Source organism: Neopelma chrysocephalum, unplaced genomic scaffold (genome assembly GCF_003984885.1).
Source record: "Neopelma chrysocephalum unplaced genomic scaffold, ASM398488v2 Primary Assembly neopelma1_43, whole genome shotgun sequence".
Classification (NCBI taxonomy): Eukaryota; Metazoa; Chordata; class Aves; order Passeriformes; family Pipridae; genus Neopelma; species Neopelma chrysocephalum.
The window spans coordinates 3,430,699-3,458,034 of NW_020897702.1; the positions used below are offsets into that span (position 1 = coordinate 3,430,699).

Below are 27,336 nucleotides of genomic sequence, written 5' to 3' on the forward strand. Positions count from 1 at the left end.
AGCACCCGAACTTCAGCACTCAATGGACAGAGCAATCAATCCCCCTCAGGTAACAGCTTGAATTAATGGCATCCTTTTCCCAGGAAGACTCACATTTCAAGACGTGAGCTAACCTTTGGGCCCAAGGCTCCCTAAAGGTGGAGGCTGTGGAAGCGGCCAGCTCCCTGCAGGTGTATTAGCCTGAGACCTCAGTAGCAAGCACAAGAGGCAGGTCCAAGCACGGCCCCTGCCCAGGCTCCAGTTTGTATGTCAGTGCCAGGCTGTTCACCACCGCAGCCACATGACCCTGTCCCTTCCCCAGGTGCTTCAGGCAAGAACTGATCCTCTCCCCGCAGGGTGAGTTTGCAGCACATCAGCTTCTGGAATCAGCTCTCTTTGGGTCTGGACTGTTAGAGCAAGAGAGATGGCAGGGAAGGATAGGTTCCTCTTGTTCAGTCAATGTGTTTGTCTAAGTGGGCACTGAGAAACGGGAATGAGCCTCTTTCCTTGACTGGTATCTTGGTATAATCACTAAGTCTGATAGCATGGTGCTTAGCTATTTAGCTTTAAACAGGTCTATGTTCGCCTGCAGATAAGGGAACCTGCAACACAGCTGTTATCAACCTTCTGCACAATAAAATCTTCCCAGAATATCAAACTAGTGCACCCCAGAACTTAGACATAATGCAGACTTTTACCTAAGAAAGTGCTAGTGGCTTTCCTTTTCTCGTGATCATCAATACAGGAATATTCTCTATAAAAGGTTGAAATTTATTGCTTCATGCATTATACTCATTTAATGAAGGACTAAAAGTTCTTAATTAATTTCTGTTCCTGACATGGTAGAAAAATATCTTCAAGAGAAAAACAGAATCTGGCTGACCACATGGCAACCAGTAACCCCTCAAGCTTCACGCTGGCCACTGAGAAGTTTCTCTGACGCCTGATGCTCTACTGACTACAGAAGTTGTTTTGATGCTAGCCCCATGTTAAGCTCAGTACATGACCAGCAATCCATGGAGGAGCCAGAGATCCTCCTGGGAGTGTTGTGGGATGCTGCTGTGTTTGAGGAACGTGAGCAGTAGCTGAGCTGATGTAGGTGTCTCTATACCTGGATTAGGCTGTCTCCGATGTTACCACGACTAGCAAACAAGGAATGGCTTTTGCCAGCCACTGCTACATGGACGGGGCACACAGGAGCACACAGAGAACAGAGTGTAGTAGGAGGACTGACCAATGGGCTTTGTACAGCACAAAGGTAAAGAGGACGATGATATGAGGATTTTGATGTGGACGGTGGCTACTACAGAAAAACACAGGGAAGAATGGGCCATGGGAAAGAGCCCTGAAATCCTGATACTTAAAAAAGGCCTTATTCTGAGTCTGAATTAAACACAAGTCCACAGAAAAAAACATCTTGCTATTTAAAGGTAGATAAATGAGCATTGCAATCCTTCAAATACGGCCCTGGAGATAACTCTGTTCTATGAGAAGCGGCAAATAAAATATTCTATGCAAAATGTGCACTTTCATTTCATTACACAAAAAGACACCTCGAAAATCTGTCTCTAGTAGATCTATCTATCTGGGAGACACTGAAATGCTGTTTCTACCCACCCACATAAGAGCTGACTTGTGAGACCACAAGTGAGCCATCTACCTGTGCCATTTAGATTCTTCCACACAATCTTTTTCTCCAATAAATTTAATTGCTGATCTGATCTAGAAAGCACAAAAGGTGGAATTTATAAACTCCAGTTTCTTGTAGCTTGATTTCAAAATTTCTACTCAAGATTTTTTTTTTAAACTATGAATTTGAAAAAAGCAACTGGAAATTAAATTCAGAATAAATCTATCAGATTAATTTAAAAAAGTAAAAAAAATCTAAGGAAAGATCAGATTTCAAATTTTTAACATTTGTATTCATATGTTATGCTTGAATAAATTAGAAGTATTTATTTACAGAACTGCATTTTGTAATATTTCCATAACTAAACTGAGGAAAAGCCTCTTAATCCTCCTACTTTCGGTGAGCTCCATTTTATTCTATTTATCTTATTAACCTCAGTGGGCCAAATGAGTAGCACTCACCTTGAGCAAACATAGCCATTTTAGCTTTGAAAAAGTAATGCAAATGATTAATGCAGTTGTTGAATAATGCAGCACTGATCAAAAATACTTGAATATTTAAGAAAACATCAGAATGCAAATGAGATTGGAAAAAAAACCTAGATGATTATTCTTATTTTCCAACCAGAGAATCCTGGGTCTAATCCCATCTCCAACAAGTTACAAGAATATTTTTCAGATAGCATGATGTGCATAGTAGCTTATTGACACATGCAGAGCAAAGGAGTATTTTGAGGTCTCTCAGTTTGATGGTATGATTTGAAGGCCAGACTGTGACTTGGCTTTTTTGTCCCTTAGGAAAAAGAGTGCACACTCACTGAGAACACCCACTGACTGTATCATTCTGACTACAATAGTTAAAATGAACCAAATCCATTGCCCATAAATTACCTGCCTCCTTAGCTGGGTGATGAAAATAAAAATGCAAGCAGCATGCTAGGTGAACACCTCAACAAGTGCTGTGTGACACTGAACTGAAATCCTGCCTGGCGTGTCAAGAATGCTAGATACGAAAATCAGAGAAAATTGGCATCCCAAGAAGAATAACTGAATATATTTCATGGTATGGGCAATGGATATGGCTGGCATTCTGTTAGAAAACATTAATGTTCTGTGTAAGCCAAAACACAAATCAGTGGAAAGGCCTGGTTTTGGTGGGGCTATAAAGCTGCTCTTTTAAAGTGCCAATCTGCAGAAACATATATGGACAGCACCTCTGCACTATTATTGTTTGAGCAAAATATATACTGTAGGAACCAACTTTCTTTCAAAACTGTATGATAGACCTCTTGCTGCTATGTAAATGCCCCGGCATAATTTATAGCCTACTTCTGCTCTTGGGTAGGCAGGCATAGCAGCTATTCTCTGAAAAACATATTCCTGTGCATGCATGTGCAGGCTTCCCAGCAGTTTCTCAAGCAAGGGAACTGTTTTCCTCTGCTCCACCCATCACATAGCAGAGCTGAAGAAAGCCCTAGGTTTTTTGAACTCCCTACTGTCTTCTTACCAAACTTTGTTTTTCAGCTAGGAAGGGTATCTTCAGATTTATGAATATACCCTTCTACACTGAAAGCAAAAAAACTCCCCAAGTTTAAGGCAACCTGGGTTAATTTACTCAATTTCCTCTTACTGTTTCTTCAAATACAGTAAAAGGTGTGTTTATCCACTAAAAGAATGACAGAAATATCAATTACTCATATATTATTTTCATTTCCCTAGAACAGAATTTAGGGACTTCTAATTTCAGACTAGAATTATCTTTCCTGTTTTCAAATACTTTCAAGACACTTCAACATAGAGGAAAAAGAAAAAAAAATATTACATTTAGTTCCATAATGCAGTCATTTTTTCATTCTTAAGTGCTAGCTTTACTTAGTATTCAAGTTACAGTAGGCTATTGCAAAAATAATGCCAGAACTGATTTGATTTCTGCATCATAAACTGACTTGTTTTTCTTCTGTCATAAACTGTGACTGGCTTGTTATAAAATGTGTTGTCACAATACACACTTATGTTCTCAGTATTTGATTAACGTTAGTCCAAGAAGGTAACTAAATCAAAATTCTCTTCTAGCCCTTGTGGGATCACTGATGTGAATGAATATGCACTAAATATTTTGGAAGGAGGGCAGATAAGCAATGCTGTTTAGGTAATAGCACTATTCCCTGGTGGTTTCACACTTGTGGTAGAAAAACAGTATCAAACAAGCACTCCAGTGTTACTGAGGTTACAAATGACCTGGAAAAATACAGTTTCTATGGATATCATTTAATGAAGACAAGTCTTGCATGTGCCATATCTAATATAGTGTTATTTTTATTTCTTTGCATGTATAAAGGTACTCTCATTGTATTGAGCAGATTTTGCAATATTTGTATACCACAGAATTTAAAAATACTAGTCTAGAAATTATATATTATAGATAGTAGGATGATCAGCACCTTATTAAATACATAGCCAAGTTGGATTTTTCAAGAGACATTGTGTTCTACCTTTTTAAAAACAGTTGAATATGGAGATTTAGCACTGTTAATACAACCTTCTATAGAAAAGGAATATACTGTTCATGTATTTTCAATTAAAAAGAAATTTCTGCCAGAGTTATCTCATGGCCTTACCTCATCTGAATATATTTGCAAGCACTAATTTTTACTCAGATATCTTCATTACATAATATAGCTAAAAAATCTGAAGAGTGATTGATTTAAACAGCAATGGAAATCAGGAGCAGCAATACTGAAAAGACCAAGGAAGACTAAAATGCTATTTGTTTACATTCTGCAAAACCCAGCCTGGATCAGATAAACAGATGGATTCTTTCTGGAGGGAAATATTGCATAAGATTCTGAAATCAAACATAGAGGGTGGGAAGTGCAGCTACAAGCAACTGATGTTTTGCTTTTCATCACATTAAAATGACTTTCAGACCTGAAGTAGAATAATTATAATTTTGTCCTCGGTGCACAATTAACAAAAAATAACTTCTGAGCTATGCCACACCCTTGTGATTAAACAGCATTTTCAAAAATATTTAGATAAAGTCTGAACAAATCAAACAAACATGTAGACAGGAAACGCTGTTTGGAATGCACTCTCTGAAATGTACTATTATAGCCAGAAAGCAGCCTAACTTCAGAATTCAATCAAGCAAAATCTAATATAATCTCATTACAGTCTTTGCAGTTAATGAAACCTATTTAAATCTCTGACATTTTGATTTTTAGAGCTGACAAAAGCAAAAATTATTTGGTTTATATAACACAAACATATAGAAAGATAAGATTTTATCCTTTAGGTTATCCTCGCTATTTACCAAGCAATGCATAATATGAAAAGATTACTCTTCTACTACTCACTATTGCTCCAGGATTTCAGTAAATATTTGATACTGATTTCAAAGAAGCCAGAATCCTGCTGGCTAGCCATGTCTGCTGCATACAAAGAGGCTTCTGTAATTCTGAGCAGCTGAAGTGGCAGGTACTATGTATGTAGATGTGACTGTCACCAGTCAGTGATGTAAACGAGGGGTCAGAGGAGGAAATGAAGTCTCCACAGATCCACTTCTTCCGTTCATGGTAGGTAAGCTCATTAAAAAAAAAATCTCAACAACAGCAACAACAAAAACACACCATGAGATTTTTGTCCTTTGCTCTTCCTTTGGGGCTTGTCCTTAATTATATCTGAAGAGTATTTTATTCCCTCGCCCCCTCAGTATGTATTTTCATTTATTCCATTCCACAATTGGGCAAATTTTTTCTGGTTGGTTAAGGGATAAGCAGTAGCACAGCACTTGTTCCATAAGAACAGTTAGAGTATCTTCCCGAAGGGTGTCTGATCTGTGCTTTTAATGACGTGCAGTCTTGCCTGTCTGAAGCTTTTTTCCCATCAGAAGCTGTCAGCCCGAGCTATGCACCTCCTCTTGCAAACCGAGTATCAACTTGAAGCCCCACTGACACCGTCTCTTCTGCAGCTGGAAGAATCTCACACGTACTGTTTAGCTTTAGCGAAAAAAAGGCACCCTCTAATGAATATCCTCTGCATGCTCTGGTCAGCTGCTCTCCTTCCGCCTGTTCCCAAGAAGAGCACGCTGAACTATACACAACTGCATCATGCTGCGGTAAAGCAGAGCTGCACCCATATATCTGATTGCAGTGACGTTGGGAAAAAAAAAAAGGCTCTCCCTCAGCCCAGTTGCACAACAGAAGCACTTCCAGAGCACTAAACCCACGGCATTCAGACCGACTGCTTCTGCTTTTCTTTCACTGCTACAGAAAAACGTGCTGTCATTTTTTTCTTGGCACTTTTCTTTTCCTTCCCTTAACAAAGATGAGAGACAGCAGGCTGAATTCATAACGGCAAATAACTCAGAGAGCTTACTGCTTGGCATTCACCTCTGAAAGGTCACAGAAAATTCTCAGTTTGATATAATTTTTATCTTGAATAATGGTTTCTAAAAAGAAACTGAATTCACATAAGAAAACAAGGCAGAAGCAATTCACTGCTTGTTAATTTCTCTGTATTTTCAACAAAATACTTAATTGCTAGGTACAATTTCCATATTCCTAAGGTTTTATTTCATATAATCATACTACATCACTGTGCATATTTTAAAGGTATTGGAGAAAAAGAAGAAGAATTATGTTCCAAAATATTTTTTTGTTTCATATGTTCTTGGTATCATCCTTCCAGATATTATTTCCTGGGAATAACAGTACTCTTTTCACACTTAGTGGAATATATTTCCTGCAGCATTTCATAACTATAGTATCTGAGCCAAAAAAGAGCTTGTCTGCTGCTGATTCTTCTAAAAACTTTGTCAGCAATTATATTCACACATTATTTTTAGTTTCAGTATGTGGAATATTTGGTTTGGATTGGAAACTGAGGAACACAAGGGTCATTGAGATCAAGCTCCTGCAGTTCTCACTGAAAATATGCTAAATGTCTTCTGTAAACATACCTCATCTAGAGATAAGGTTTTGTGACCTCACTAATGGAAGGCTGTTGTAGAAACTCGCTTTTTAAACCTTCTTTCAGTTCCTAAATGAAATTGACTCAGAACCTGTTTACTCCCTTTCATGAACATGGACTACCAGAAATGTTCAGAGTATCTCAGGTTTGACCTCACCAACTACATCAGTGGGAGCTGCTCACCTCTTCCTTCCTATATGGGTAATTATCATCCTATTGCTACCACTCTGGGCCCCCAATTTATGTTCTGAGACCTCACTGTCCCATCTGTTCCCCCCCCCACCCCACTGACAATGTCTCCTCATTGTACCATCTTGTTTTAACTGGTACACTCCAGCTTTTTATAATTAAAGTCAAATTTAATACCAAATGAGGCAAGCCCCAAGGTCTAGGACTGATGACTTCCTACCATCCCACTAATTGATTTTTCAGCAGAGACAATGCCAGGTAGGCTTGGAAGTCCTTATTCACCCTCAAAAATGTTGCATTAATTCCTGTGTTCAAGGATTTAAGTAATAATTGTTCCCGTGGTGCTACATCAAGTGCTTTTATGAAAATGACTAATATATTCATTTTATCATAATTCTCTTGTTGAAAATAAAAATATAAGGTTAATTTGCAAATAGTTGTATTTCCTAATCCATATTGGATTTTATCCAATTTTCAGTTAAATCCATACCTTTAAATACAATCTCCCACCAAAGTTTGTTTCACTCAAAGTCTTGAGTGACAAGCAGCCTCTCTGTTGATACAGATCATCTTCCCCCTATAAATTCTTACTCCATCTCTCTTCCTCATGGGATATTGGACTCTTTAAAATCAATGTTCTTGTTTCAAAGTTGTAAAGCAGTAAGGATGTTTAACCATTTGCTTTTAATTCCTTCACCTATTCTTACTCAGCTAAACTCTTGATAGTGCTCACTTTAAATTGACACTCTCTAACCTCCAAGCCACAGCTGCATTAGCAATGCAATGGGGATTCTTCCAATAACTCTTCAGCCCTTTTCCATAAGAATGCTGGAGCATTCACTGAAATGGCTGGTGAGCTTCTGGAACTTGTTGGTGCTGGAGATAGTGGAGGTAGATAGCATTAGCAGCTTCAAAATGGTGATAATAAATGCAAATTTAGATCTCTAAAGGACACTTAAACATACCTCCAACATCCCTAATATTGCAGTAACTTGCTGGGGCATATGAGAGGGATGGGCTGCAGAAAGTGGCTACATCTGTGTGAGCTCTTCCCAAACAGTGCCTTCTACTGCTGCTGTTGGGAGAATACCATGCGAGGTGGGGGACCAGTGGGCCTCATGGGATGCTCCTGAGGGTCTCACATCTCCCTCACAGGCAGAATGAAAAGTTCAAGGGTTTGTTGGTTGGTTGGCTTTGGGGCTTTCAAGTTAAAAGAAATTTCAAACATCCCTTGCAGGCAAGTACCTGTTTTCTTAACTCTCATTAACCAGTTCCTTTTATTTCTCAAGTTTGTCTTCTCAAAACTGCAGATCTATCCTTGCTTATCCTGACTCAGCTTGCGTGAACATGATCCAGTAATGTTCTTGTCACTTGTCCTTGGTCTTCACCAGTTATCAGATCTAACCAGCACAATCTTTTCTTGACTTTGTGATCATTTGGTAAAGAAATAAATGGGCTATCACATCCAAGGATATCTGGATTTGACTACCGTATGTAGAGTTTGTGTCTGGGATGTTAAAGTATTGCCTAATGCCTACTTGCACTTCCCTGCAGAATAACATTAAAATGGCTACAGCTACATTCAGCCATCTGTCTAGGAGTAGCAGATCCCCTAGCACCATTTTTACTGACTTTCTTCAAAGTGATTTGGAACCAAAATTTCATGTATAGTAGGTCTTTTTTTAAACTTTGCATCACAATATTAATATGCAACACAGAATCTCACTGCTTTCACCTTTTTGTATATGCTTCAGAATTTAACTTTTGCTCTAATAGCTTCTTTAAAAGTATAACCAATTAAAATCTCAATAACTTCTATCATTAATCTTAAATTATTTTTAAAAAATTTAAATGCTAAATTAAATTTCAATATTTCCCAGTCTAAATTTGATCAAATAAAACATTCTCCAGATATCACAGTTTTACTCACATTTTAGAAACACTCCTAAACAGGAATAACACACTGAAATGGCAGAAATAACAGCATTTTAATCTAGTCTTCTGAACTTATTTTTGGGAGGCTCACAAGACTAAGGAGTTTTGAAGATACAGAGCTTCTACTTCCATTCTTGCTGGCTATATGATATTTACAATTTAATTACATATTCCAGGCTGTGAAACATAGACAGGCATAAGCATACAAAACCTGCCAGTGAAAGTAAGCTGTCTGATGATGGATATTGCAGACTTACATACTTACAAATACAGTGGGCTTCTCTTTTATGATATTACTACATGGGAGTTGACACAAACAATGTAACTTTTTTTCACAGTTAAGAAACCATTGATCTAAAATGGAAGGCTTCTCATAGGTCTACCATGATGAAGCACCTGCTGATTACCATGATAATATAAGCATTGCTTGGGGACCCCTGGTGGCCTAGTGGTTAGCATGCAGGACTCTCACTGCTGCGACCCAGGTTCGAATCCCCGGTCCCCCGGGCAGATGGTAGCCCGTTAGCCCTGTAAGGCCATCCATCTATGAGAAGGTCACTCTAAACAAACCTACGTCCTGAGGACCTCACTGCCATTGTCCAAGCTCGCTTGGCCCTGGCAGATGAACCTTAGGATTAAAGGGTGGGCTCAGTTCAGCACAGGCTGTGTCTCACCAAAAAAATCCATTGCGCAGGCTGGAAAGGTAAAAAGACCTTTCCCCAAATCTTCGTTCACGAAGACTGGCCATTATATTATATTATAAGCATTGCTTAAATTATAAATATTTGTGTGCATAACTCACACTCCACATTTGTGACATGTAGTGCACCTTCTCTCATCTGCCTCTGAGATCAGAGGTATCCTGGTAGATATGTATCCAGGAGCCTTGGGTACCTGGTTTATACTCTTCTCTATCTGAACAAAGTCTGCAGCTGTGGAGTTTCCATGCTCCAACTCTGGACAAAAGAAAGTGGGTGATGCTGTTCATCAGCAGGGTCAGAACTGTTCTCATAAGCAGAACGTTGCATGAACAGCTATTCTAATCACAAAACATCTGAAAAATAGACTTCAAAACTTTCACTCAGTAAAGGAAAAAGAATAACAAAAACACATACTGCTGGAGGTATTCACAATATCTATCTTGAGGCATCCAGTTCAGATGCCTACGCTGGGAGGTGAGTGCCTTCAGCATGACACAATAGTTCCAAAGCGTTCCAGTACAGAGCACAATTATTTGTCCAAAGCAGCCTGTTTCTCCTTACTATATACACACGTGATGCTTAGAGTAACTACTTTTGCCAATTGGGTATTTAGATTTTTAATATTTAGTAGCATAAGTAGCAATTTTGTTTACAGTTTTAATGTCTACAATTTATAACTGTCATACGTGCAGTTTAGTCCTCTATGTTCTGAGCAATGCTTGCAGGAATCCTTAAAAAAGCACATGGAGATTTGAATATAGCACAGTCTTGCACAATCTTCCAGGGCTCATTTTAGCTTGGTATGAAAGGACCTATTTGTATTTTGCAATCTTAACTCTTCAGAATCTGAGGCTAAATGCAAAGAGTAGCTGAAAGTCTCTAATGGATGACAACAGTAAAAAAGCAAGTATAAACACTGGATTCAAATTTTGTCCTCCAAGTAGTGATGTGGACACAGATCCCAAAGCCAAAAGTAGCTTTGCTGAACTACTGAAAGTTTAACATGTTTTTTTTTATTATTATTATTTTCTATGCCTTCATATAGCTCTTTCTCCTTAACTTGGGTCAAATGCTATGTCCTTTTAGCCAAACAATGTTGTATGTTGAATTATTCCCATGTGTCTGATTTCCATGGAATCAGGTTGGATTTATAGTGGTACAGTTTCTATAAAAGTTTAGCTGTCAGGAGTTTTTCACCCCAGGAGTAAGTAAAGGCTGCTTACTAAGGTCTTTGTCATTTTGATGCAATCTAGTCCTCTTGGGCAAAATAAAGCAACCTTACAAAGAATGATTCCCAGGTCTCTTTGATACCAGTGCAGAACACACCTAAGAGGAAAAGAAAAAGGACCTATGATACTGTCATTATCCCAGAACAGATTGCATTGTGTTCATGATTTCATATTCCCTTCTCTGGGAACCTCTAGCTTTCAGATGGATACTGGTCATAGTTGAACAGTATTCAGGTGCCTAAATATAGGTGTCTAGTGTGATTACAGATATCCTAAGGTATGTGAGTTATTGACAGAGACTGGCAGATATGACATAAGACATACATTAGATCCACAGCCTTCTGAAGCATTTGGAGACTTTGTTTTAGACACTTATGTTTAGGTATCTGATTTTCTCTCTATGGTTTCAGAAGGAAAAAACAAATCTCTGTGTAAGCCAGCAACAAAAAAAAGGATAATATTTTAACTTTTAAGCAGAAAAAACCCACAGTATTTATATGTATGTAGTGAGTTTATCTTCTTCAACTTGGCATTTGTTGAGTTTATGTGCTTATTTCCTTATATTAAAATATTTAAAAGTGGGTTTTTTGCTTTTCTTGTTATAGTTTGCCTAACACAAAAGAATTTGAGCTAAGTATTAGCAAAGCAGCTTGTACACATGCTTTACTAATGTCCTTTGTTAAAATAAAGATCAAAATTGTTATCTAAATCAATTGAATTCTATGTAGTATAATGTCCCCTGATTTACAAGGTAAAATAAACACCATGCTAGGGTCCAAATTAAAAGTACAGAGTGACAGAAAGCACTGCAGAAAATAAGATTTCATTAGGCAAACCTGATTTCATGTGCTAAGCTCTAAATAAAGCAACAGAAATCCTTCTTAGTTAATGTCTCACTAGTTTTGCTGCACCATTTTGTTTTCCCTCCTGTTTGTAAGTGACTGTTCAGCTATTGCCACCTAGTGATGAGAAGCAAAACAGGCAGAAGCAGGAGAACAGTAAATAACGCACAGAGAATGCATGTTTACATTGTAAACTGTATCAAAATGGAAGATAGCAGCATAGAAATGAAGAGCATGTCTGTATTTCCAGAGCAAGGATATCAGGCAATTTGGGTACAGTTATATAAAATATTTAAATAGAAGCCTATTAAATGGAATCTAATAGAGTAAAATTAACTTATTTTCATAGACACATCATAGATTCATGCATCACCCAGCTCTCATCATCAGCTTGTTCAGTGAATTCATTACAGTAATTAAATAGGTTGTAAGGGGTTTGTGCCTTATCTATAAATAATAAATGATAACTAGGCATTTTGCAGAGGACTTACTGGTTAATGTTGGAATTATGCCTTCAAGATTCAAAATACTATTATCCTTCCCTTGACTTTGCTTTGGAGCTGTTAAACTGACATGTCCTGTTAGGAGTCGTGACATTCACTTCTGAGTTTCTCCCAGCTGAACGGTGTCTGGAAGCATCAGCCAGCCAGGAACAAATTTTGTTTGCCCAGACCTACCATACATGTGCTAAAAATATACCATCCTATAAGCCAACATGAAATCTGCACCACTACCACTGGGGCATGGACTCAGGCAATGCTGATGCCAAGAAATACTGCTATGCAAGTCAAAATGCAGCCTGTGTTCCACAAGCACAGCTCACAGACATCAGTGGGTGTGAAGAACAACTTCAGTAGTATTTTCTTCCTGCTCTTCACCATAGTTTCCAGGGATGATCCCTAAACAAGCTGTTTTCCATTACTGGTATCCTATAAACTTATTTCCTTCTCAGTTTCGTAACAAACCCTTATCTGTATTTTAGAAACAAGGTTACACAGCATACTCTCCAAACGTCCCAGCATGATATGTCAGAACTTCCTCATAGCAGGAAATTTCCTAACAGCCCCTGATTGTGACCCTAATTCTGGGTGCTTTTTCAGAGACAAGATGGGCTAACTGAACCCTACCCACCTCCCAAAGTATAATTTCTATTGGCTAATTTACTCCTAAGAGATTGGTATCAGGTCATGCAGAGCCTAGGACAGAGGGAACACAGATGTTTTGGCTGTCCCTCTTTTCCTCAAGTTATTATTTTCTCATTATACACCGCACAGACTGAACCTCTCAGTCATATACTCAAAAATTTAGGACTGTATATATGTCGTAAACCTCCCCTTCCTCTTCCCTTCTGTGATGTAGTTGTATCTCTTCTACCCTCCTGACAGGAAACTCTACAGGAGGGCAGAGAAGTAGAAGCCAGGGAGGGGAAGGGCTGGAGCATGCCCATCACTAGATATTCATAGTCATAGAATGGTTTGGGTTGGAAGGGACCTTTGAAGATTGACTAGTCTGAACATCTGCCATGGGCCGGGACACCTTTCATTTCATCTAGTTGTTCAAAGAAGCCTGTCTTGTTTCTACAGGGTCTCTAGGGATAGCTAACAATTACTGTATGTGACTATAGCTGAGATACAAGAGTTCTCAGCTTTTCTTCTCATTCTTGTGCTCGCCATTACCAGGCACACCCTGAGATTCGGGCAGGTTTCCCCCTCTTTTACCAGGGCCACAGAGCTGGGGCAAACTTGTCTCTTCCTTCTATACCCAGGCATATAGGAGGCAGCCAGCTGGGAAGCTGCCTTGGGAAAGGAAAAGCTCCTGACTATTCAGAGAGGTGCCTGAGATGTGATGGAAAGCAGAGCAAGACAGACAAGGATGGGGGTGTACCCACTCAGAGTGGTGAGCTGATGCCAAAACCAAGGCATCCCTGGCCCAAACACAAATCACATCACACACCTTAGTTTTCCTGATTTTGTCTCTGTTGTAGGATGACGTTCAAAATACTCATTTTCCACAAGATACCACCCTGTAACATGCTGCAAGTGTACGCCATTTTCATTGATTACCCAATTAGGAGGTGGAATCTTTAGTGTGATAGCTCAAACTTGCTCTTTAATACTAGCACATCCCTCAGACAGATCTTATCTCAATGTAGGCACTCATTACAGCGTGATTTTCAACACAAATGTTTTCCTGAATCTCAAATACATTTACAGATACATATTCTTTCTCTTAATTCTGCCACAGCAGTTCTTAAAGCTTTCCCTGACTTTAAACAAGATGCTCTTGTGACAAGCTATTTGCTTACTTGTTCTTTTTTTAACTTTCCTTTCCATTCTCTAGTTTTGTCTTTAATTATTAACACTTCTTCCTTTCTGGTTGACCTATTTGGATACTCACATCTCAACGTTTTCATTACTCTGTAGAAAGGTATCCTTCTGCTTATGTCCCTTTGCTCCACCAGAAACACCAACCTTAGAAATTAAGTTGATTTTTCACTTCTCTCATAAAATGAGAACACATATTGGAAGAGTTTCAACCAACTTCCATCTACTATAGATCAAGATGGGATGGACATGGAATCAGGCTGTACTGCATTTGCTGCCTTACACCTTACTATCAGGCATCATGCTCTGCCAGCCATCAGAGAGATATCAGAGAGGCCATCAGACCAGCCAGGCACACATGGCCTCATAACACCTCCACAGTTCCCTCAGATGGGTCTTATGCATACAGCACTCACTCTGAATGAATCAAAAAACTGCTACCTCTTGCAACACCTGCATAAGAATTAACTGGCTGAAACAGGATACTGAGCACCATCAGAATTAGTTAACCTGAGGTAACTAACAGTTAGTTATCTACAGTTATCTACCAGTTTTTCAAATTATGAAAGATATTGTATGTATCACTGTATTGATTTGCCACCTTCCCTGACGTATACTGCCACAAACAAGACTGTACATCCTTCAGAGTAGGACTCAGATCTTTCCTGTGAGTGACGTGCTTGGCATAGCTGGAGCCTGGCTCATCACAGGATGAGCTTTTTTCTCATTTTACTCAAAAGCGCTTATTCAGGTTCAGGTAGCTTAGACCAGTGCTACCTCCAGTTAGACCAAGAACCTAATGACTCAGCTGGATAGCATCTACAATTTTAAAACTGCTTTTTTGTTTCAAAGTGGGAAGAAGGAATGTTTCAAAAATCAGGATTACCCAAGAAGTCATGCCAGGTGGTAAACCAAAAAATATATTTTTCTTTCCCTCATTGCAGTTTATAAACAGGACAGGCACACAAACGTACACTTCTTAGCTCACTTGATACCTTTAATAGCTAGGCTGTCAATCACTGTGCCCTTCATCCCTTTGAAAATACTTCTAAATATCCAAAGTAAACATAAATAGCTGTCAACAAAACTCTTCATGAATCAGGCCACTGGCCAGGAACTTTATATAAATGACTGCTGTGAGGCACTGTCAGGAAAAATCAGGCCATACGATTTTACAATGAAATTTCTGTTCCTCATGGTTGCTTTTCCCTCACATTCCTTGTTACGTGCAGATGACCCTCCAGTTACAGCTTCTGCCTTAGCGCTCTCCTGTTACTGCTCAAAATTATTTTTTCCATTCTTTGAAGAACTGATGTCAGTAAACAATCTCAATCCTAATCAGTTGTTGAAGGGAATATGTCTTGTTTTATGTAGTTTTGAATTCACTTTCTATATAACCCTCCCAAGCAAGCACTAGTGAGACACAGTGTATGGAGCTTACTATGTAATATCCTTAACTTGCGGAACAGTGTGTTTAGATGTTAGCTAGATAGGAGACAACAATTTGGTTTAAAAAAATCTCACTGATCTTATGTAAGAACACTTGATCTGAACTTGCAAAATCTTTTCTATAATATTTTTTTAAGCATTGGGAAGGAAATTTTTTTTTAAAATTAAAACATTACCTATAAGTATCTATTATTTCACCTTTTGAAGTAACCTGTGGCAGTTGAGATCTCAATTTCAGAGTCTTTCTTTGCTGCTTTTTTTTCCTCAACATAGTACATTTTAACTGATGAGCACTCGTTTGAGGACTCTCCCTTGCTGTAGGGAAGGTTTTGCAACATCAGCTCTCTGATCTAGGCACAGGCAATAGATCAGCATCCTCCAACTTACTGCTTTTCTACAGAAGCACAAGCATCCTCACACAGGCCAAGTTAAACATATGTGCATTCTTTGTAACTGGGTCTTTTATACCCTCCAGAGTTCATCTCTTTCTGCTAAAAAAAAAGTCTTGGTTCTCCAAGAGCTATGAGGTCCAATACAGCTGATTGCTTATGTTAGAAAAAGGTAAATTACCCTCTTCTGTGTTACTCAAGGTTTCTCTCAGGCTACACTTGAATGGAAACTGCAGTTTGGTGAGAAAAGGCACAATTTACAATCTGCTTTTTATGAACTAAAAGAAAAAATATTTTAGGCTTAGTACACAAGGAAAAAAGCACAAAAAGATGTCACATTTAAAATTGAGTGATTTCCTAGTAAAGGCAATAATTATAGTTGCTTTAACTACACTTAAAATGATTAATGATCTTGAGTCACCACAGTCTAGATTTTCAAAGGCATTTAGCTTCTGAAACATCTAACAGTTGCTTTGTAGATTATTAAGTGCCTAATCTGGTTAAGTATCAAACTCCCATGTACTTGTTTGTCCACTGCAGCATTAAAGGCTTCGAAAATCTAAACTCATTTTTTAAAAAACTTATTAAAATTAGCAGATCTCATTGTCCCCCATGTCTTTTTTTTTCACCAGATCAGAAGAGGAAAATAGGTTCTTTCTTTTTGATCTGTGGATTGGCTCCTCAGCTAAATACAGATCTAAAATACAGGGTATATAACAAAAAACAATCCACTGAGATAGAATACTTTTATTTGAATATGATGCTTAGATCTGGAGAAAATCCAGTTAACTTTTATAGCAACCTAATTCAAAGGGGATGGGTGATCATAAAAAATAACAACTGGGATTCACCTGTTTTGAAAGCTTTCAGTGGAGCTGCAGGTGGTGCTGGGTGTGGAACTTGAGCTCATGCTCAGTCGGGTACTGCTGCTCAGTGACACCATATCCTCCCGACTCACACAGGGCTCTAACGCACGAACCTTGCCTGAACTCTTCCACAGATCAAGGGAGGTCATCGCTACCTACTGACTAATTCAGTGAACTAAGAACATAGCACCAGCACACGCAGAATCCTTTATAAACTTCTCCAAGAATATAAGGATACTCCTACCCCATCTGATAATACAACAGATTTGACGTGGAGTGTGTTTTCTTGTTTGACTTAAGTTAATCTAAGATTGTGCTACTGTTGGAAAAGCTGTGAAGTTCTTCTGTCCTCTCTTCTTTCTCCATAATTTCCATCAGGTTGGCTTGTGGTGGCACTAGTTAGGAGCAGTAATTTAATTTGGGTAGTGTGTGTGTCTTGGGGCTAAAGTGTTACCTCCATTAGCTCCAGTTGTGAATGAGGTTATGAGTATCCCCAGAGAAGCACATGATCACTATGGTCAACACAAGGGACGCTGATGGGTGTTTAGGTGGGGAAAAGAAGCAAAGCAAAATTATGTTTCATAATTGCAAAAAAATTGTTTAAAAAAATCAAAGACATGCTTTTCATAGGTATTACATGGTTAAACAGCTTTCCCAACTGCTCATATGCATCTGCAAACATCTATAACAGGCACCGCATTTTATAGTAAGAAAATTCCTCAAAGCCACTCTTCTGGCTGAGCCATTATTGAACTTTGGCTGTCACAGGAACAGACACACTTTAGGTTCAATTGCAAGAAACCTGGCCAGAAAATAAGCTTGAAGATTTAAAAAGCCAACATGCAGGTCAGGTCAGAGAATGTCTTTATTTCTGGTCCATGTACATTAATTCAAAGTAGCAAGAAAAAAAAGCAGAAAAACCTTCTTCCAAAGCTATTACAGGTAATGCTACATCCAGGTTAATCTGCAAATGCAAAAACAAGTACTTATGGATTCAGCTATGAGACAAAAAGGTAACATTTCACATATATATGCAACACTACTAATTCTCAATAACATACAATCAGAACAAAACAATTAATCTAGACATCATCTACATGGACAACAGCCTGCATGCTGTTATTATAAAGCAACTAATGCTACTCGCATTTGGTTTTATGAGGTTTCATCAGCAGATTATAATATTAAACAGATACAGAACCTTAACTTGCCTACTTCATATATGACACAAAGAAAGGCAGACAGAAAATTACATCAAAAAAAATGAAATTATTTTCACAAAATTCATAGAAAATCAATAACACTTTATTAAAAATAAAGTAAAAAAAGTGTTCATGAATATGGACCATTTAATCTAAAAGTTATTTATAAAAGACAACAGTAACTTATGACTGATAAGCACACAAGCCCCATGCTTCATTATTTTAAAACCTGAGGTTTCTGAAACAATTATGTCAAAATTTTGAAAGCTTGACTTCTGAATCACCAATGTGGGAGCAAGCAATATTGTTTGCACAGAAGAAATATTTGGTGATATAAAACCATGAAAAAATGGAAGCAATGAAGAATTCATTAGTAACATGCTTCGCTAGAAGGGAGAAGCTAAAGGTAGGCTACAGATGTGGGACTTATTCAACTTAATGCAGGTGTTTCCATTTCAGCTTCTCAGATTGGATGTCTTATAATCAATGTAAAAAAAAATAAGAGCAGGTTCATCCCATTTTAATACTAACATCTACAGCAAATCACCTGGAATAAATGCTTATAATACCTATATTTCTCCAGTGTCTCTAAAAAGAACTTGATGTGACTAGCGTGTTCAGCAAATGTCTGAGTTTGGAAAGATGACACCCCAGTTATCCAGATAAGAAAACACTCATAGTGAAAACCCCCAAAATAGCGACGCTGACTTTGTCCACAGGCTTTTTTTCTCCATAATTCTCTTTTGAGACTAGCAAGCCTTGTAAGATGCAAAGCCACTAGGAGAACACAAAGCCATTTCTTACCACCTCCAGCTTGAAGGACAATCTATTTATTTCTGTTTATGAATACAGACAATTTATTTCCCTAAAAACTGTATAAAATAAGAAATTTAGCCATGTATAGCTAAAATCAGGATCAAAGTGAAAAATCTGAAAACACCTTACAAAAAGGAAGATAAATCTGTTAAAGTTACTGCATCTGCTCCTTCTAGACCTCTTGTGTGAGAAAGGGGCAATGTTAATGCTCACGGAAGTTCCTTCTGCTATTTCTCCTGCAAGTATCAGAGTGGAGGAAAGCAAAGGAGATTAGAAAAAAAAGGTGTCTGCAACTCCTGCAACAATGGACATTGCTTATAGGCAACACACAATGAAGTAGGTTTATAGGATTGCTCAACAGTTTTACCATTTATCTATCACAAAAAGCAAGAAAAAGTGTAAATTCTATTTTCTGGTAATATTTTGTTGGGAAAGTTATCAATTTAAATAATAATAAGGAAATGCCTAAACAATTATAATAATTTTGGAAAGTAGAGTAAGGGAACTGCTAAGATTTTCAGTAATACCAGGTGGATTATAAACCAAAGTACTTGTAGAAGGACTTGTAGTAGTAGAGGAAATATTGAACAAAACTGTATTGAATCATGAAATCATACTGAGCTTCATGAGATCCCTGTTAAACAGTACCAGCTCCAGTATCAATCCCTGGGCTACACAGTTAGTGACTGACCTCCAGCAAGCCTTCATGCTGCTAATCACAACATAATCAGCCTCGTAGCTCAGTTTTCAACCCACCTCACTGTTCATAAATCTGTTTTGTATTTCATCATTTTGTCTATGATGATGCTACAGCAGATATTGTCAAAAGCCTTTCTAAAGTTTAAATAAATGGCATCCTTTGATCTCCCATCATTGACCACGCCAGTTACCTTGTTTTTGAAGGCTATTGAGTTGGTAAAGCATGATTTCCCCTTTGTACAAACATGCTGACTGCTCCCAGTCATCTACTTTTCTTATGTTTGGAAATTAATTATAGGATTATTTGCCCCATCACTTCCACAGGGTTATGGTGAGGATCACCATGCAGTAGTTCCTGGATCCTCTTTCTTGTGCTTCCTGAAGAAAGGAGTCACATTTGCTCTCCCCTAGTGGCCATGAGCTTTCAAAGACTACCAGGTCAGACCTTGATGCCAGCCAGCTTCCTCAGCTTGTGGTTGCATCCTGCCAGGTCCTATGGACCCAAGCATGTCCAGTTTGTTTCAAATGTTCCCTAACCTGTTATCCCTGTACCAAGGGTAAGGCCTTAGTTCAGGCCTTCCCAATTGGTCTCTGGGAAACAGGATTCCTGAAGGCCTCCTGAAGGTAAAGATGGAGGCAAAGGCAGCGTTAACTACCTGGGTCTTTTCCATCTCCATCACCATCATTCCCCTTTCTGCTGAGTGAAATTTCAGAATGGGCTTTCTAGTTGGAGGAATAAAAATATAACAATAGATTACGAAGAAGCATTCTTAACTCTGAAACCAGATAAAGGACAAACTGTAACACTACTTTTACTTAAGAGGCCCATAGCATTTAGTATGACAAATCTAAACTTAAATTACATTATTACTACCTTCTAAAGAGAGAACTGCTGATTTTCCTGTTACAGAATGGATTTAGAATTGGACTTGTATACATATGTTTTGTTTATCCTCAATTCGCTGGGCAGAAAATTACATTTCAGACCCTGAAATTCCATCTTGTAAGCTTAATTTAGTTTCTGGTATTTTCCTTTTCTTGTCATCCTTCTTTCACCCTTGCATCTTTGTGTGATAGTACCTCTGCTGCAGATTAGACTTTTTACTTCGGAATGGAGACTCAGCAACTAGTAGAAATTTAAAGCTCAAATGGTTCTCCATAGAGGAGTCAGTAACTGACCATGATAATCCTAAACAAGTCTTATCAGAAATACTTTAATCGAACATTGAACAAACTGGTACTGAATTTTAATGACCTTTATGGTAATTAAAGTTATGTCTTGCTGGACAGACTGGTGATTCAACTACACTGGACCATGAATGCCATGCCTACATTAATACCTGGGGCTGTTCTCTGGCCACAAGGCCAGATGTGATGAAACAGGCTACAAGTGCACTGTAAAACATTATCTAAATGCTGGTGGCAACATCCAGTTCTCTCTCAATTCCTCAGCTCTTGTCAACTTCTGAACCGTACCTGAGAATTGTTAGGGGGGTTATCCAGGCAAAATGAGGAAGAAATGGAGCAGCTTTGCTAGACAGGGATTTCTCTGACTTGCATACAAGGAAAAGGAGAGAACAGACAGGTCAGCAAGAGACTGACCAGCTTAAAGATCCTAAACAAATTAGGAACTACAGGACAAATGAGATTACAGCTAGAAAGATGACACCTGTTGACTGTCCCTCTCCGTACCATTACACAGACTAAACATCATGCTTAAAAATTATTTTGCCAACCCTTTTTTGCTTTGCAGCATGAATTAGCCCAGAAAAGGTTTACTCAGAAGAGCAGATAATTCACAACAAATCTAGCACAGAGATGCTGAATCCCTGATGTATTCTGTAACTAAAGCATGTTGCCATTACAGCCAACATGAAACAGTAACTCCAAAGACACAGGGCAAAACCCCACAGAAAGTCACAGCAATACCCTCAGACAGTTCTAAAACAAATAAATAAACAAAAAACACACTACCAAGCGGGTCGTTGTAAGAGGAGCCACTACATTGTATCACACACAACATACATTGCTTAACTATGTACATTTTTCCCTGCAAACAGTGATGTCTTCCTGTAATAGATGGGAAGGATTTCCTCTTTTAATAAATTTTAAGTACAACTTTAAGTATAGGATTATAAAGCATGAACAGACATATGTTAGGTCTTCAAAATTGTATCTGGCTATAATACTGCATTTTAACTTTGTGTAGCAGCTATACATTAGTATATGTTCTCTGTGCAAAGAAGAATTTATATTGATCTCATATTGTGAAGCACTGCGCAATTTCAATTTCCCAGAAACCCCAATAAAGAATGTTTTGAGCTACTCGAATCAGGCTCCTAATTTGAGATCCAATCCCCCAAATGCATAAAAACCGCATTCCAAAATTAACCACTCTTAATTAGTAACAATAAAGAAAATTAATATGAGAGCTACAGTTGCCTAATTTTTTTCTGTATCAGAAAGGATTTCATTCAAAAGGACATCTTTTATCATGAGAAGCAGTAAAAAAAAAAATAAATCTTCCAGATAATTCTAGTTGTGTTCAAAGAGTTTTCAATAGGTAGTCCTTTTGTAACTAGGATGAATTATACTATTTACACCCATTTTCAAGCAAACAGTCTCTGAATCCAAAAAGATTAATAAAATACTGATTTTTTTAAATTATTGAAATTAAGCAAATATTTTCTCCTAAACTCGTTGTTTAACTTCAGGTACAGTAAGACAGCAAAGAAATTAAAATTAAGAAAACATTGAGATTTTTTATTTCAGAGATTCCAAGATTATCGGGTGCTTTGGATACAGTATGCTCCAATTAAATATGTAAGGCTAAGTATAAACAACTGAAAGTTGGTTACCTACCAAATGCACCCAGCAAATCTACTACAGTATCTGAAAGTAAACAAGCACTATAAAAGGAATATATTTTGAGTGATTTATACGCAGTGCATAGACCCAACTGACTGCCAAGAGAACATACTTCAATGCCATTCCCTACATTAACTTATGTGAAGATTGCTCTTCAGAAGAGGAACAAAATACACATCAGCAAGAAGGTTAAATCAAAGCTACTTAGATAACCTTTAAGTCTAATTCTTTTAAAACACTTTGCTGATAAGCTTTTGATTACAGCAGATGCACTACTGTAAGACTTTAAAAGTAATGTCTGTCTTTCATGTAATAAAATGATAAGTATTTCACAACTCTCTGAAAAAAATTACTGGCAATCTATCCAATCCATTAGCACAAAAATATTTCTTTATGGGCCAAAGGTGGGCACATTTTTACAGTGATTCCGCTATTCAAGTTGCATCTTAAATCAGATAAAGAGAATAAAATACCCTATTGTGTCTTGATGGCCAAAGAAAGACTTACTCAGAAATAATGTCAACAAACCCTCCCAGACTTACTGCACATGGAATGTAGTTAAAGCTACTACCATTTGATGTAAAGAGTGACTGGCTTGTTCTTTATTATTTTAAAACATTTTTGTATGTTTCCCGTTTTGCTAACATTTGTTAGGACTCTGATTTTCTATTTATAAAATTCGATACATTTTATATTGATATACTTTTTTGTAGATAGAACCAGTATCATATTCATATGAATATGAATTCAATGTTGCTTCTTGAAAATTATATAAACATAGAAAAAAACCCCTGTTATGTTTCCCAGAGATGAGCATTCAGCACAAGTTCGAAGATTTCATTCTACACTTTAATCATTATCCTCTAGAAAGGACATAGCAGAAAGCCAAAGGGTCAAACTGGCAAACTATGTTACCAATCCAGATTCTTTTTTCACATTCTATTTCTAAGGCAGCACACACAGAAACTTGTGCTGAACTCAGTACACAAGTGCTATAATTGTTTCACAAGATCTTTCAGCAGAGTGAGGTCTACAAACCCTTAGACATTTTAAGATTTGAGGTATATTACTGTGTGTACAATGGGTTTGTTTACTTGGACACTGGAGCCTTTGCTCTAAACAGGAGTCAACACTCATAACAACTGATAGTGGCAATCTAAATCTAGGAAACAACTAAACAGTTTTTAAAACAAACAAAAAACAAATCAGAAAAAAATCCAAGCCACAATAGCAGAAGGAGCCTTCCCTATCTTAACTTCATCTTCCTCCCTATCTTCCCCCTCATTTTCATGTTCAAGTCACTCTCCAATGGACATAGAGAGCTCCCTTTATGTCCCAAATACAACTTAAAGATGAGGCAGCATCTTCATCACTTGCATACAAGAACATTTGGTAATCATTCTCCCCAGTCCATAAAATACCAGTGAACCCAAAAAGAACACAAGTCTGACAACATGCATCTATGACATCAGACTTCAAAATGCAGAATCCAGAGCTTTTCTATGAATCATCAAACCATCCTTCCTGAAGAAAACAACACTTTAATAGAAACATTCAAGAACTAAAATTCTGAAGAGTATATTAAATAATATATATAGAAATATTCAAGAGAGCATAAAAATACAGAAGGCCAGATCAAAGCAAGATATTATCAATTTTATAATTTCTATTAATAAAGCAGTGGTCACTCACCCAGATCAGTGGGTGAACACATACCCAATCAGCAATGTACTAATGACATATCTTAACAGAAGGCTCAATAAAAATCAGTAGCATACAGAACCAACATCAGTTTGCAATATGAACAGCAAATCAAAAAATGCTACACCTCCCTCGCCCTGCATTATCATTCAGCAGAAGGTCTTGGTAGCAGTATTAAAGGGAAACCAAGCCAATTTTTTCAAGTCAGGAAGGGAAGAGAAGAACTTTTGGACAAGCCAGTCTTGCCTTCCCTTCTGCTGGATCATACTTGTAAAATGCAGCACCATCACAGGCCAATTTCCCAAATGTCTTTAAACTGTGCAGGGTGCCACTAGGGGTACCATAAGTGAACAGCAATTATCAAATGCAGATTGCAAGCATGCATTATTACCATGCAGTACAATTTATTCAGAGGTGGTAGGATACTCAAATCTTCACCAAATTAAAATACCGAACACAGATCATTATGAATCAAGACACATACCGTACCCATAATTTTAAGCATTCCTATTAAAAGTAATTAGATTTTGGGAAGTCTTTCTCAATTAACATTGCCAATCAAAAGAAAAAAATAAGTCATACATACTGGCTGTTTTATCTCCATGATTCACGAAACATTAAATAATTTACCCATATCGCTGTTGAACAACTTTTGAGTGGTTTTTTTACATACAACCCCCTTTCTTTCCTCTATTATTTTCATCATTATAATTTACATGCAAATATAGTGTCAAATCAACTTACTTATTTTAGAAAGTGACTTTGCTAGACTGTACGCTGGTCTGAACTCCAGAAATGCTTTGAGAGAGTATCTCAAGACTTCTAACTGCGATAATATTTTCACTGGGGGGGGAAAAAAAAAGGCAGTGAATTTGTTACAGAATACTAGCTATTCTGTTGTAAAATCAGACTAGTAACCTACATTCTTACTTTGAGGAGCTGTGTAAATTACTGTTAACCGCTGACCTTCATTACATTAATTCATAGCAACACCACACTACTTTTACAAAAGCAGAGATAACATGTTGTCCCACAGAATACATAGAGCTTATTTTGGCTGGGAAGACAACACCTGAGGCACAGGCATACCGCTGTGAAATGGACGTATGCCTGGTCCTGGGAGAAGCAGAAAAACCAAAGTATTTTTCTCACCTTCTGTTCTTAAAAACTGACACATCAGGGAACAAGCATTATTCAACAATAATACAGACTACCTGCATATGAAAATGATGCAGGAGAAGAAAAAAAAGGCTACAAGACACTAATAACAGTACTAGAATTGGATTTTCAGTGGTACTTAAACATCCCCAACTCACAATATGAATGGCTTCCAAGTAAAACTTAAACATTATATTTTGACCTTTTCAATTTCTGTATTGTTTATTCTATTTTCTACAGAAAATTAACATTCCCAGCCAAAATCTCATGTCTTTGCTATGTATAAAGAGGAAACTCAAAAAACATCAGCAGCCTTCCAAAAAGAAATAGGAGTAAAAACTTACCCTACACTTCCCTAGATTAAAATTAATAAATACAGACTAATTTTTTGGGGGGCTTTTGAACATGTTAGCATAGACATTTAATGATGTTTAGCTAATCCATTTTAATTTTGTGCCTCCTCAGTTAGTTCAATTTACTTTTCCTAGGTAGCTCTCTCAAGACATGGTCTCCTAAGATGCCTTCATTGCCCACTCTGTCTTTATACAATTCTTTCTTTTCTCATTAAAAAGTAAGGGGTTTATCATGGAGATTACTCAAGTTAAGAAAAGGCACTGTTCACTTTTGCATGGTCCTGCCAGGGTAAAGTTCAGTCATGACTACGATAGTATGTTGAGCTGAAGGCATGTCAGCAGATATGTACAAACTCCACTAATTAAGATGATGAATCTCTCCACTGACAATAAATGGCCCTAAAATAATGATTTCTCCCTTGTGTCTGTGGTAGTTTTTTTTCTTTTTAAAGATAACCATGAAATAGTAAAAACTAAGACTTTGATATCAGAGGTTGACATTAATCAAGCCCTGAAGCATGCAACAGATCTAAACATTTCAAATGTAAAGAACAAAAAGAAATTAAGTGTTTTGTGGAAGAAGAAAAAGGTATATCTGTGCAGTGTATTCCTTTGGGAATGGCATGGTTTCTCCATACAGTCATAGTTTCTGTCCTCCCCTTGCCATGTGGGAGTGAACCCTGACATGTATGGTATCCCCAGGGATACCATTGTCTGGTTAGTCCTGCCTAGGCATATGTGAATGACTAATTTCATGATGGCAGGACAGACAGATGTGTCATGTTTCTCAGGTTTCAGCTTTTATTTCTAAAGAGTGAGCTTCTAACTATCACAGTTAAGAAAAAGTTGTAAAACAATCCTATTGCATACAAGATGCCTCCCCAAGGCTGCACCAAGTCTGAAACAAAAGTCCCAATGTATGAAATGACATATATCCTTGCACCTAGATGCCTTGATGTGTCACTATTCACTATTTTATTAGTTAAGCCCTTTAAGACAGAATAAAAGGAGAGAAAACAAGAGGTGCATGACTTCAGACTAAATTGCAACCATGTCCTAAACACGAGACAGGTTAATGATGATATAAAAGACTTAGCAGAGATACGGGGATTAGAAGAATGTAGAGCAGACAAAATGATAAAGATTTAAAATATTTCTATTAAGAGACAACTAGGCTGAAACAAGGAAGTAAGAATTACCATATTCTTCAGAGGGCTTCAGCACTGATCCAAAAGACTGCAAAGTCTGTCTATACTTCTATTTACTATCTATCTGTCTATCTATCTATCTATCTATCTATCTATCTATCTATCTATCTATCTATCTAAAGTGCTCAAGATCAGGTTGGGTAGGGCTTTGAGCAACCTAACATAGTGGAACATATCCTTGCCCACAGTAGGGTGGTTGGAGTATATGAGTTTTAGAGGTCCCTTCCAACTCACACCCTGATTCTATGATACAGCTCTGTTTCCATTCTAACATTCGTTTACAGCATGAAAGACAATGGTTTAGAGGACTTCGAGCTTACTTTGTTAACCTGTTTTCAAAAGCAAATCAAGTAAAGCTTCTCCCATGCTGACCTACCAAATGAAAGACTATACCCATCTTTCCATCATGCTCCATCAATTGCTTATAGGAAGCAATTTGCATTACCTTTGAGTTAAGTGTTCTTGAGTGTACAGTAATACATCTGCCTTGGATTTTGTAACCATAATGGCTGTGTTCCAGACACACAAACTACATGAAAGTGCTTATATCTGACACAGCACAAACAATGAAGTATTACTGCTAATCTGGTAATTTGGGAGGGTGGGAAGAGAGGAGAAAGAAGAACTGCATTAAAAAAAAAATCACAGAATAAAGGAGACATCTGGCTGGGCACAACAGATACAGGTGTTGGAGATCAAACACAAGGCTAATATTTAATATGTTTTTTCTACAAAAAATGTTGATGTACAGGAAAAAAAGTTACAGGAGGGAAATAAAAAATCAAAAAAACCAAACACAGAAGTAATTAAGGAGCAGAAAAAGTAGTT

At 37.6% G+C, this 27,336-nt stretch overlaps 1 protein-coding gene across 9 annotated transcripts in view; it reads right to left on the reverse strand.

Moving 5' to 3' along the window:
* Positions 1-27,336, reverse strand: part of FRY (FRY microtubule binding protein) — a 241,119-nt gene that overhangs the window by 165,885 nt on the left and 47,898 nt on the right. For 2 of the 9 annotated variants that reach the window (XM_027677780.1, XM_027677775.1), the window contains one exon: positions 24,534-24,632. The exons of 1 other annotated variant lie outside the window; for it this stretch is intronic. Coding sequence is in view for 7 of the 8 variants with exons in the window: in XM_027677775.1 (XP_027533576.1) it covers positions 24,534-24,632 (99 nt within the window). In the remaining variant the exon portion in view is untranslated. Of the gene's footprint in view, positions 1-4,964; positions 5,762-24,533; positions 24,633-27,336 lie in introns of those variants that run through there. 6 more of the 9 variants (XM_027677778.1, XM_027677777.1, XM_027677783.1 and 3 more) reach the window with 4 other exon arrangements.